The 13884-nt window shown below is 39.5% G+C and overlaps 2 protein-coding genes across 2 annotated transcripts in view; both read right to left on the bottom strand.

Annotated features, from left to right (window-relative positions):
• The window catches only part of LCT (lactase), a 43155-nt gene extending 40270 nt beyond the window's left edge, over positions 1-2885 (bottom strand). Inside the window, exon 1 of the mRNA XM_019731126.2 lies at positions 2246-2885. Within this exon, the coding sequence (XP_019586685.2) occupies positions 2246-2885 (640 nt within the window). The remainder of the gene's footprint in view (positions 1-2245) is intronic.
• A 9531-nt stretch (positions 2886-12416) lies between these two features.
• The window catches only part of MCM6 (minichromosome maintenance complex component 6), a 34336-nt gene continuing 32868 nt past the window's right edge, over positions 12417-13884 (bottom strand). The window contains exon 17 of the mRNA XM_019731162.2: positions 12417-12822. Coding sequence (XP_019586721.2) covers positions 12706-12822 — 117 coding nt within the window. The 3' untranslated portion in view covers positions 12417-12705. The remainder of the gene's footprint in view (positions 12823-13884) is intronic.

The raw sequence follows: 13884 nt of genomic DNA on the forward strand, positions 1-13884 counted from the left end.
TAAAGAGAGTGAAAAATATGACATGAACCAGAAAAATATTATCATTACATACACCCAATACAGATTAAAGTTAGGAATGTATAAAGTACTCCAACAAGTCAATAAGATCAACGGGAATTTTAAAGAAGAGGAAACAACTATGGCTAATAAACATGTGAAAGCATTCTCAACCTGAATAGTAATCAGGTAAATAAGATACAAAGAAATACTTTCAAATCCATTAGATTGGCAAAAATTTATAATTCTAGAAATTACAAGTGTTGAAGGGGTCAACAAGAACTCATATGTTGCTCAGGGAAATGTAAATTGGTACAACCACAGTGGAAAACAATTTACATTCTCTCTCAAAACTAAACATTTGTATCTCCCACAATTAGCAATCACTTGTGTATATACACAAGAGAAACTCTTGCACATGTACAGAAAGAAACATGTATAAGAATATTCATAGTAGCTATGTTCATAATAGCAAAACTTGAAAACAATTTGAATTTCCATAAGCAGGAGAATAAATTAATAAAGTGTGGGAAAAAAATTTGGCTTAGCCACACAACGGAATATTATATAGTAGCAAAAAATAGTGTACTATAGCTATATTCAAAATCATGGAAACATGATTTTGTTTGAAAAAAAGGAAGCCCTAGAGGACTACAAAAAGTATAAAACAGTTTTATGGTGTTCAAAACCAAACCAAATTAAGTACAATGTTGTTTAAGCATACATGTACTTAAGATAGAAATTATATTTTTAAAAAGTAATGGAATCACAATGAGATACCATCAGAATGTCTAAAATAGAAAAGATGAGAATGCCAAATGTGAGGCCATTGCAATGCTCATACACTGCTAATGGAAGTGTAAAGTGGAACAACTGTTTTGGAAAACTGGCAGTTTCTTAAAAAGTCAGAAACATCTCTACCTTATGACCCAGCACAGCAATTCCACTCCTAGGTATTTATCTAAAACAAATGAAAATATATGTCTATACAAAAACTTGCATAAGAATGAATGTTGATAGAAGCTTTATTTGTAATAGATAAAAACTGGAAATAGCCCAAATGCCCTCCACCTGTGACACATCCATAATAGAATACTACTTAGAAGAAAAAAGGAACAAATTACTAAGGCAGCAACAAAATGAATAAATCTCACAAACATCATGCTGAATGAAAGAAGACACACACACACAAAAGAGTACATGCTGTATAATTCCATTCATATCAATGCTGATAGAAATCAGATCAGTGGTTTCTCCTGGGGCTAGTTTGGTTAGGAAGGGATACAGTTGATCGAGACGGGCATTTTCTGAGGTGTTGGTTAATGTTTTATAACTTGATAAGAGCATGGGTTACATGGCTGTATGTGCTTGTCAAAACTAATCAAACAGTAAAATTAAGATCTATGCATTTCACTATATGTGAATCATACTCTGATAAAAAATTCGTAGGGAAAAATCAGAACTGCGTTTCATATTGTATTTTCTAATAAGCAGTAAATGGAAATTTACTACTTTAACGTCTTTTTAAAAAACATGGTGAATGTGCTTTATTTGATAAAATGTCACCTTTTCTGTAATTAATGTTTTTTTAATTTAAAATGTTTAGCCTTGTACCTTTAAGCTATTGTAGACACCAAATGAGGTGAAAAGCCAAAATTGATTCTCAAAACTGGTGTACCTCAGGTTCACTTAGGGAATTAATTAAAATCACAAATGTCCAGGTGCTGCCCAGACCTACTGAATGAGAACCGTAAGTTAGCTATGAAGCAGGAACAGGGACAATTGCAGCTACGCTCTTCTCTCTACCTATCAGCATATCATTATTTTACCTTTGTATTTGTGTGTCTCCTCTGCTGGAATGCAACCTTCAACTAGAATGTATAAGTTGCTTTGCATAACAAAAAGGGAAGGGTGAGTGAGGTAGGACGGGTCATCTTGAAGCCTTGAAAGAGTCCAGGAGTCAGGGCTGGATAAGGAGGAGGACAGGAAGATAATTGGTGGCGACACAGACTCAAGACTGGGCAAGAGGTACTTAAAAGATACCTTTCATAGGGAATGCCGGGCACTGTGCAATCTACTTCCATTGGGAAATCTTCACCGCAGTATTTATTTCTCCCTAAGGACTAGGTAGGACGGGACTATTGAAGGTGAGTTGGAAGAAATGCTGAGTGCTGCTTCCAGGAGGATGGGGGGAAAGTGGGTGATAAAGGCTGCTGGTGGGTCCGCCAGCGGGGTCATGTGTACTCACCTTGAGAAGCATATTTTTCATGGTAAATCTCATAGGCTTTCCTGTGGGCGTCAGTGAGGGTCTGCAGATGTGAAGATCTTGATTCCTGGTGGGGAAGTTCCGTTATCACCGCCTCCAAGTCACTAAAAGTGAACCAGATCTCAACGAGGTCCCCAAAGGACTGGAAGGCGAATGCAGCATAGTCAGCAAAAAGATCGGCGAAGACTTCACTTCCCTGGATGGCGCCGGCGGGGAGGGTCTGGTGGTGCAGAGTGACCAGGGGCTGAAGCTGCGCGGTCCTGACGGCCGCGAGGAGTCGCCGGTAACACTGCACTACTTTCTGGTCTGGCTTCTTGGAGCTTCCTGCCGGGAGAAGTTGGGCCCATGGCAGGAATACTTTATAATGGGTGGCCTTACTGGCATGAATGCTACTCAAGTACTCTGGCAGGAAAGTGGGCAGTGGCTGGCGACAAACGTACATGTCTTTGTCCCCTGCTGCAAAGTTGGAACCCTGGCTTCCCAGGGGACTGCTCAGGTTGTGCAGCAAGTCATAGGGCAGAGGACCAGCGGCTGAAATGAAATTTCTGTCGGATGCCCTGTCCAGCGCCCAGCACGAAACACTTAGGAGGACAATAAAGGCTAAATTCCAAGGCAGCTCCATTTTCGAGGAACGGTTAGGAGGAATGTGGAATCCTTACTTTATAATGACAGCTGAGGTTGTAAAATATGAAATGATTATTAACACTTAATATTTAACTCGGTTATCTATAACAATGAAACCAGTACATAGTTCACCAATGTTATCTCACAAATGTAAAGACGATAAGAGATAAACCTCAGACGGGTCACCCAGTTTAAGCAGGGGAACCGAGAAAGTGTCCTAAGAAAGAAGTTCTCTACATTTTTGTCTTATTTACACATTATTTTAAAATTTGCTTACATAACAGAACAAAAGGGAGTCCCTCGCCAAACTTTTTGTCCCCTTTAAAAATATGTAAATAAATAATGAACACATTTTGTAAAAGATTCAAACAATATAGAAACATATATGAAAAATTTGTAAGTTCCCCTTCTCACACTCCCCTCCCCTTCCTATGTAAGCATGTTCAACGCTGCTTCCTTCTGGTTTTCTTTCTCTGTGTAGCTTAATAGTTATTAAGGAGTTGGAATACCTGGGTTTAAACCTCATCTGGAGAAAGTTACTTAATGTCTCTGTGTCTGTTTCTTTATCTGTAGAATTGAAATCGATAGGTTGTGAGAATTAAATGAGGTCATTCTTTTTAGCACGTTTAGAACAATGCAACACAATGATAGCTATTACCCTGTTTCACTGGAAGAAGACACTCAAGAGATCTGTCCATGGCTTCAACGGATTTGCCAAGATGAGGAGGCTGCAAAAATCAACAAGGTTTCAGTTAAGATGGCAAACACTTTTAACGTGGGTGTGAATGAAGATGACATTGAGAAGCTCCTAGAGGTGGTTCCAGAGGAATTGACTAATGAGGAGCTGTTGGGACTGGAATAGGAATGCACAGCTGAGAAGAGGCCAGAGAACTGCAGGAGAAGAAAGAGAAGATGAACCCCCAAGGATATTCACAGTGAAGGGCTTAGCAGCTTTTGCAGACTTCAACAAGTTCCTTAAAACGTTTGAAAACGTGGAGCCCAACATGAAAGGTTTTCACTGATGGAGAAGAATGTCCATGGTGCACTATCTGCTTACAAATTTATGATGAAAAAAGTAACAAATCAAGCAAACCCCCGTGAACATATTTCTGAAGAGAATGACATCTCCTCAAGAAAAGCCCCTGGCAGATCCTTCAGGAGATATTCAGAAGAAGGCATTATCGTAGGAGGTGACAGCTCCATACGTGTTATTGCCCATGAAGACCTTCCAGTGGGACAAGACGTGGAGGTGGGAGACAGTGATATTCATGATCTTGACCCTGTGTAGGTCCAGGCTAATGTGTGTGTTTAAATAGAAAAAAGCTTACAGAATAAGGATATAAAGTATTTTTGTACAGCTGTACAATGTGTTTGTGTTTTAAGTTATTACTAGAGCTGAAAAGTTAAAACAAATTAAAAGTTTATAAAGCAAAAAAAGTTACAGTAGGCTAAGGTTAATTTATTGAGGAAAAATATCTTTAAATAAATTTAGTGTAGCCTAAGTGCAGTGTTTATAAAGTCTGCAGTAATATGCAGTAATGCCTGAGCTTTCACATTTCACATTCACTCACTGACTCACCCAGAGCAAACTTCCTGTAAGCTCCACTCATGGTAAGTGCCCTATACAGCTGTACCACTGTATTTTGTACTGTATTTTTATTGTATCTTTTGTATGTTTAGATGTTTAGATACAAAACATTTACCATTGTATTACAACTGCCTACAGTATTAAGTACAGTAACATGATTTATAGGTTTATAGCCTGGGGCAATAGGCTACACCATATAGCCTAGGAGTATAGTAGGATAGACCACCTAGATTTGTTTAAGTGCACTCTATGTTGTTTGCCACAAAATTGTTGCAACAAAATTGTCTAATAATGCATTCCTCAGAAAACATCCCTGTCAATAAAGGATGCATAACTATGTGGCTTTTATTATGTTGAGGTACTTTCCCTCTATACCTACTTTGTTGCGTTTTTATCATAAATGAATGTTACATTTTGTCAAATGCTTTTCTCTGCATCTATTGAGGTGATCATATGATTTTTATCCTTCACCTTGTTAGTGTGGAGTATCACACTGGTTGATTTGTGGATGTTGAACCTTCTTTGCATCCCTGGAATAAATCCTACTTGGTTGTGGTGTATGACCCTTTTAAAATGTATTGAATTCTGTTTGCTAATATTTTGTTGAGGATTTTTGCATCTGTTTATTAGGGATACTGGCTTATAATTTTCTTTTCTTGTAATGACCTTCTCTAGTTTTGGTATCAGGGTAATACTGGCCTCATAAAATGAGTTTGGAGGAGTTCCCTCCTCTTCTATTTTTTAGAAGAATTTGAGAAAAATTGGTATCAAATTTTTTTAAATATTTGGTAAGATTTACCATTTAAGCCATCTGGTCCTGGACTTTTGTATTTGGGGGTTTTTGATTATTGATTCAATCTCCTTACTAGTAATTGTTCTGTATAGATTTTCTATTTCTTCATGATTAAGTCTTGATTGTTTCTAAAAATTTATCCATTTCTTCTAGTTTGGTGAATTTGTTGCTGTATATAATTGTTCATGGTAGTTTCTTATGATCCTTTGTATTTCTGTGGTATTAGTTATAATATCTCCCTTTCTGATTTTGAGTCCTCTTCTTTTCTTAGTGAGTCTAAAGAAAAGGTCTGTCAATTTTATCTTAAAAAAGAAAAACTTAGTTTCATTGATCTTTTCTATTGTCTTTTTTTTTTTTTTTTTAATTTTATTGGGGAAGGGGAATAGGACTTTATTGGGGAACAGTGTGTATTTTCAGGCCTTTTTTTTCCCCAAGTCAAGTTGTTGTCCTTTCAGTCTTAGTTGTGGAGGGCGCAGCTCAGCTCCATGTCCAATTGCCGTTTTCTAGTTGCTGGTGGCACAGCCCACCATCCCTCGCGGGAGTCGAACCGGCAACCTTGTGGTTGAGAGGACACATTCCAACCAACTGAGCCATCCGGGAGCTCAGCAGCAGCTCAGCTCAAGGTGCTGTGTTCAATCTTAGTTGCAGGGGGCGGAGCCCACCATCCCTTGTGGGACTCCAGGAGTTGAACTGCCAACCTTGTGGTTGAGAGCCCACTGGCCCATGTGGGAATCGAACCAGCAACCTTCGGAGTTAGAAGCATGGAGCTCTAACCGCCTGAGACACCAGGCCGGCCCTCTATTGTCTTTTAAGACTTCATTTCATTTATTTCCACTCTGATCTTTGTTACTTTCTTTCTTCTACTAGCTTTGGGCTTTGTTCCTTTTCTAGTTCCTTGTGATGTAAAGTTAGGTTGTCTGAGATCTTGTTTCTTGCTGTAGGAACAAACCCATGAACTCCCTTTAGAACTTCTTTTGTAAGATCCCATGAGTTTTGATATGTTGTATTTCTATTTTCATTTGTTTCAAGGTACTTTTAGATTTCTTTTGATTCCTTCTTTGAACCATTTATTAGCATGTTTTATCTCCACATTTGTGAATTTTCCAGTTTTCTTGATAATTGATTTCATTTTATATGGTCAGAAAAGATGCTGTGATTTCAATCTTCTTAAATTTGTTTTGTGACTTAAATATGATTCATTCTGGAGAATATTCCATGTGCGCTTGAGAAGATCTGTTGCTTTTGAATGGCATGTCCTGTTAAGTACATCTGGTCTAATATATCATTTAAGGTCAATGTTTCCTTATTATATTGTCTGGATTGATGAAAGTGGGAGTATATTTAAGCCCCCTAGTATTATTTTATTTTATTGTTTTACAGGACTTTATTGGGGAACCGTGTGTACTTCCAGGACTTTTTCCAAGTCAAGTTGTTGTCCTTTCAATCTTAGTTGTGGAGGGCGCAGCTCAGCTCCAGGTCCAATTACCCGTTGTTAGTTGCAGGGGCACAGCCCACCATCCCATGTGGAAGTCAAACCGGCAACCTTGTTGTTAAGAGCCCGCTCTCCAACAAACTGAGCCATCTGGCCACCTGGGAGCTGAGAGGCAGCTCATTGACTTCATTCTAGTTGCGGAGGGCATAGCTCGCTGGGCCATGGGGGAATAGAACCAGCAGCCCCATTGCCCAGAGCTCACACTCTAACCAACTGAGCCACCCGTCCGCCCCCCACCTCCTACTATTATTGTATTGCCGTCTATCTCTCACTTTAAGTCTATTAATATTTGCTTTATATTTAGGTGCTGCTATGTCTATATTTGCACATTTTGTTTTCCATGTGTCCTGGAGATATTTCCATTTCAAACACATTTACCCCATTTTTGTTTGTATATCCCATAGCATAGGTAATCACAACTTAGGTAATCATTTTCTTATTGATAGATATCTGTTGGGATTTGGTTGAAAATACATTAAAGTTATAAATTGGTCGACAACTTCAATATTTAAGTAATCCCATTCAGGAACATGTTATTAAACACTTATCTAATTTTCTTCATAATGTTCCATCATCCATTAGCTTCTTCACCTTCTTGACAAGTAATATGTGGAGGAAGAGGGTATGTGGAAATGTAAGCACACTTATTCAGATGTGCAAAAACTGACATTTGTTCTAATGACCTCACCTTGCTCTGGAGCCCCCACTCTCACTAACTGTAGAATTGGGAAGGGGAGGACAGATTCACCAAAAAGGAACTCATTTCCTGAGCTTCACCTTTTCCTTTGGGTAAATATTTGATCAAATTAAAGTTCAAATTCCAGGCTGTTTCTCTGCTTTCAGGACCTCACGACCATATTTTCTTTATCAAATTAGGAGTCAGTACAGGGCGGAACTCTTTCTTGTTGTCTCCTAGACAGGTTTTCACTAGAATGTTGTTCCTATCGCCTGTTACTGATTGTTCTGCCTGATATTTATCCATTCTTTATACTATATCTCTTAACTGCCTAAATAGGAAATCTGAGATCCTGCACCCCAAGATTTCCTCATCCCTGCAGCCTCTTATGCCCTTATTAATTAGGAACATATGCTTTTTTTCACTGTAATTATTTTGACATTCAATATTATTTTATATTAATTTCAGTTATATAGCATAGTGGTTAGACATTTATATAATGTAAGACGAGATCCCACTGACCAGTACCAACCTGGCACTATAGATACCGGGGGTGCCAAAATAATATATATATAAATTTTAAGAAAGGAAAAAACTATTAAAACTGTAATAATATATATATATATATCAATAACATAAGATGCATACAAGTCATGTTTGACTTCTGCAATTACAAGAGGTGCTCAAAGTGGTTATCATTAGCGTCCAGACACTTCTGGTTAAGGCGAACTACTGCTTGAGTAACGTTGACCAAAGCGTTTACTTGTATACATTTTTTTTGCAACCCCTGTAGTTATTACCATATTATTGACGATATTCCCTATGCTTTACTTTACATCCCTATGACTATTTTGTAACTATCAATTTGTACTTAATCTCGTCACCTTTTTCACCCTGCTCCCCAACCAGCCGCCCATCACACCAATATAGTACCCATGACACCATACATAGTAACTACAGTATTGACTATATTCCTTATGCTGTACCCTACACCCCATGACTACTGTGTAACAGCAAATTTGTACTTCTTAATCCCTTCCCCTTTTCACTCACCCCCAATCCCCTTCCCATCTGGCAACCATCAAAATATTCCCTGTATTTATGAGCTAGCTTCTATTTTTTTATTTAGATTCCACATATGTGAAATCACATTGCATCTCTTTCTCTGTCTGACATATTCTACTCAGCACAATACCCTCCAGGTCCCTCCATGCTGCCACAGATGACAAGAACCCATTTCCATCCATGGTCGAGCAATATTCCATTGTATATAAGTACCACCTACTCTTTATCCATTCACCCACTGATAGACACCCAGGCTGCCTCCACATCTTGGCCATTGTAAACAATGCTGCAATGAACATATGGATGCACTCATCCCCTCAAAGAGGCATTTTTGGTTTCTTAGAATAAATATCCAGAAGTGGGATTACTGGTTTCTTCTTTATCTCTTGTTGTAGCCTTTGTTTTAAAGTCTATTTTGTCTGGTTATAAGTATTTCTACCTCAGCTTTTTTTGTTTCAATTTTCATGAAATGTCTTTTTCCCATCCCTTTACTTTCAGTCTCTGTGTGCCTTTTGATCTGAGGTGAGTCTCTTGTAGGCAGTATGTGTAAGGGTCTTGTTTTCTTATCATTCAGCCACCCTATCTTTTGATTGGAGCATTTAATCCATTTACATTTAAAGTAATTGTTGATAGACATTTTATTATTCATATTTTTAATATACCCCCCCCACCCCGGTCTTAAAGAAGTCCCTCTAAGATTCCTTGTAATACTGGTGGTTTGGTAGTGATGAACTCCTTTAGCTTTTTCTTGTCTGAGAAACTATCTGTCCTTTGATTCTAAATGATAACTTTACTGGGTAGTCTTGGTTATATGTCCTTCTTTTCATAACATTGAATATTTCGTGCCAATCCCTTCTGGCCTGCAAAGTTTCTGTTGAGAAATCAGCTGAGTCTTATGGGAGCTCCTTAGTGGGTAATTCATTGCTTTTCTCTTGCTGCTCTTAAGATTTGTCTTTAACCTTTGGCATTTTAATTATGTGTCTTGATATGGGCCTCTTTGGGTTCATCTTGTTTGGGACTCTGTGCTTCCTGGGCTTGAATATTCATTTCGTTCACCAGGTTAGGGAAGTTTCAGTCATTATTTCTTCAAATAGATTTTCAATTCCTTGCTCTCTTCTCCTTCTGGTACCCTATGATGCTAATGTTGATATGCTTGTTGTTATCCTAGAAGCCCCTTAAACTCTCAGTCTTTTGGATTCTTTTCTTTTTGCTGTCCTGATTGTTTTCTGCTACCGTATCTTCTAAATTGCTGATTTGATCCTCTGCTTCGTCTAATCTACAGTTGATTCCCTCTAATGTCTTCATTTCAGTTTTTGTAGTCTTTATTTCTGACTGGTTCTTTTTTGGTTTTCTAACTCCATTTTTGTTTCCTCTTTGTTGAAATTCTCCGTGAGATCATTGAACATCCTTACAACCAGTATTTGGAACTTTGCATCTGGTAGATTGCTTGTGTCCATTTTGCTTAGTTTTTTCTGGAGCTTTGCTCTGTTTTGAGACATTTCTTTGTCTCCCCATTTTGGCTGCCTCCCTGTGTTTGCCTGTATGTATTAGGTAGGGCTGCTATGCCACCTGGTCTTAGTAGAGTGGCCTTATGTAGTAGGTGCCCTATGAGCCCAATGGTGCAGTTTCCCTGGTTACCAGAGCCGGGTGTTCTAGGTGTGTTCCTTGTGTGGTTGTGTGTGCCCTCCTGTTGTAGCTTAGCCTTGGTTGCTATTTGCACATCAATGAGAGGAATTGATCGAGGCTGGTCATGACTACAGTGGAGGAGCTTTGGTGCAATGGCTGACCCTACAGAGCAGGGTTCGCTTTAGCGGGGCTCTGGTGCCTGCCCAGTCTGCCTTTGGGTGCAGTCTTTGGAGACTGCCAGGTGATGCTTCGGCTTAGTCCGAAGCAGGTCACCAGGAGTGCCAGCCCTGCGGCCTTCTGGGAGGAGACCTGCTGTAGGCCAAGTTTAGCTGCAGCCCATGACTTTCTCTGGGCCACCTGGTATGAGCCACTAAGTAACCTGCAGATGGCTGCTGCTTGCACTAGGCTTAGAGTTGCCTCGAGAGGCCAATCTGGGAACTGAAGTTGGCTGTTGCTGTGCCAGGGTTTAGGGCAGCTAAACCCTGAAGTACAGGACACGCCAAAGCCAGATGCTACTTGTTTGGGTTTTGTGAGATTTTTATGAAAAATTTCAGAGATTTTATGAAAGTCCGCAGCATAAGATAGGTAGGTTGCACAGAAAAGCCACTGGAAATGGCTTGGGTATGCCTGAATGTTGGGTGGGGCAACTGAAAGATGATAACCAGTTTGATGGCGACTCAGATATGGGGTCTGCCTGCGTCTGCATGCTGGGAGGGGTGAGGGCTCAACAAAGACAATGGCTTCTGCCAGCTCCTCTCTCTGGGAGAGAGCTGCCCCTCCAGCACTCACTCTGAAGCCAGACAATTCAAATTCAGTTCCTCCCCATATGCCCCTGACACCTTTTGAGCGGCTGCTCAGAGTGAGTGAGTCCATCATCAAGTAAGGCCGTATGGGGCCCCTTTAAGAACACCTGGGAGTGCAACCACCCTGTCTCAGCCACAGTCTCGGCTGGTTTTCACAGCCAGAAGTTATGGGGACTTCTCTCCCTGGCACTGGAACTCTGAGCTGGGGAGATTGCTGTGGGGCTGGGACCCCTCACTTCTCCAGAGGGTATCTCTGCAGCCAATATACCTCCCAATTTTTTTTTCAAGGACAATTTATATTCACTTGCTGATGCCTCTGACTAAACATACTTCAAACATAGCAGAAGTTAGAGAGTCTGTCAGGTGAAGCCATTTCTTGCCAACAGCTAAAGGTGGTCCACGAAAAGTGATGTGAACATCTTTAAGCTGAGGCCCTGGCTTGGGGCAAACAGCTGGTGGATGGACCTGGTCCTTCTGGCCTGGATGGGGGGGCCTCCGAGGAACTAATGGTTCTTATACTTATGCTTGATGTGCTTCCACAGCCCCTGGTTGATGTATTCATACATCAAGTCTGTGCCTTGATCGAAGGCTTGCTGGAAAAATGGTGCCCACAGCGATGATAAGGGTGAAGGTGGAGGTTCTACAGAACAGCAGGGAGTACAACCTCCCAGTTAACTTCAGGACCACCATGTTTTTCCCTTCCTCCCAATTTTTAATGGTCACAACCAGTTCTGTGCCTCTGACCCTCCTACTATTCTCAAGGTGGCTTCTTCTGTATGCCCTTAGTTGTAGGGCTTCTGTTCAGCTAGACTTCAGGAGAATCTCAATGATGGGTGTTCTGTAGTTTAGTTGTAACTGATGTGGTCCTGGGAGGAGGTGAGCACATCGTTTACCTACTCCATCATCTTAGCTGGAAATCCTCAGGAACATAATTTTGAAGGAGTTTATAACCCTGCATCTGCTAACTGTGCAACTTTATCCATTTCCAGTGCCCCTCACCCTACCTTGCCAGTTACTAACTCACATACCACATATAAACATTCCCAACTGGTCCTGCAGGCCCCAGAAGCTATCTGTTGTTAAAAGCTACAACAATAGGAACTGCTACATCATCAACTTACTGATCATAACTAAGTCTCAGGGAGTTAGTATCATAAACAGTAATAACTTTTACTTGGAAGAAAGCCATAAAATTCGGTGATGGTTTTTAATATAGAAAATGACACATTTCTCTTTAAAAAGAAAGACAGAAAACAAATCTTAGCACACAGAAGTTAAAGCAACTATTAACCAAAAAAGTACAATAAACTTAAAAGGCCCCCTTAGCCTTCATACTAATTCTAATAAGGACTCCTCCTCACAGGAACCTAATCCTGAAGGCTTACCACGTCATACTTCCAACCTCTTGCCCCAGTTTAAAAGTAAAAGGGAAAGACTCATATTCACAAGTAGATGGAAGCAATAATTCCAGTACAGTAGAAATAAATCCAGTAGATAACTTCCGAACAAGTTACTTTATTCTGATGAAAAAAAGTAGTAGTTAGCAATTCAAAAGTTATCTTCCAAGTAAGATACCACATACATAAAGTCATTAATGGACTTAAAAGCATATGACAGAAATGTAACACATAGGACCATCAATTTGGTTCTTGTTCCTCAAAAATAAATCCTCATGTAGCATTGCTCCCAAAAACATTTCTCTTGCTGCTAGAGCTCCATTCAGACTCCAGGCCAGGAGGCAGAGGGACACTGTTTCTCTGGTTATTTTCAATACCTCAATCTTCAAGCAAGTAATTAGGGTTAACTACCAAGTAGGGATCGTCTTCATAGCTCTCACTTCCTTCTGTGGAGCCTTTTAATCCAGCTTGGGTGAGCTCAATTAGAACATGATCCTGTGAAACACAAACATTTGTTCTCAGGTTTCCAGCTGTATTATAAAAATGCCCAGATACACAGGCCTTGAGCTTTCTTCTGAGTGCTTGCTACCAGCAATTTCTTTCATTTCCCCTCCAGAAACTCCGAGAAAAAGGACTAAAGCTTAAAACCATTATCAAGGTTCTGATAAACCCCCTTCCCATTAGGTAGATCTTTTGACACCATAAGCCTCCTTTAAAAAAATTAAGAAATATATAAGTAAGCTGAACAGATGTTGTGATTTTATTAAGATTTCCTGGCATATTACATCAAGTACGTGTAAATATAATTTCAAAAAAGAACATAATACATGAAGTTTAAGATTATTTAAAATCCTCTGATAAATATGTTCATCATTCTGTTTATCACTCTGACAAAAGTGTTTAGTTTTACTTAGTATTATGCTAATTTTAATTACTGGCCACTGAACTCTTTCATTTACCATCCATTCATTTAGAAGTAGAATCTAAAGATAATTAACATGAAAAAATTTTCATTCTTATCTATGAGCTAATAAATAAAAGAACATGTCATGTGGCTCAAAAATCTTGTTAGATTTCAAGCCTATGATGTACCTATGAGTCAGCTTAAAATGTCCACAAATGAGAACTCTTAGCCAAGCTCATATGGAGGAACTCAAGAAATAGTTATTTGATTCTAAGAGGTGTGGCAAAGTCCCACAGAAAGACCACTAATGACACTAAGAGGGACTGGACACTTTCAAGCACTCTGTGTACTAATAATACCCTCACAGGAAGAACATTTAATCAGGCAGTGCAAGTTCTCTAGTCTTTTGCATTGAGTTAGCTCAGCCAGTGAGTCGAACGTAAAAAGGTAGTACCAGTTTAGATCAGTTATTTCATAATGTGTCCCAATGTGGATTTCTTGCATGGGTCATTTTATCTTACACTGATCCCTGTTGAAAGCTGGCGAGTCATCAGCAGCTGGGTTTAAGTTCACAGAACCAAATAAGATCACTTAGGTAGTGAATGTAAATAGAAAAGAGGTTTGAGGACTGAGCACAATACTCCATTTAAAAA

Source organism: Rhinolophus sinicus, linkage group LG01 (assembly GCF_036562045.2).
Source record: "Rhinolophus sinicus isolate RSC01 linkage group LG01, ASM3656204v1, whole genome shotgun sequence".
Taxonomy (NCBI): Eukaryota; Metazoa; Chordata; class Mammalia; order Chiroptera; family Rhinolophidae; genus Rhinolophus; species Rhinolophus sinicus.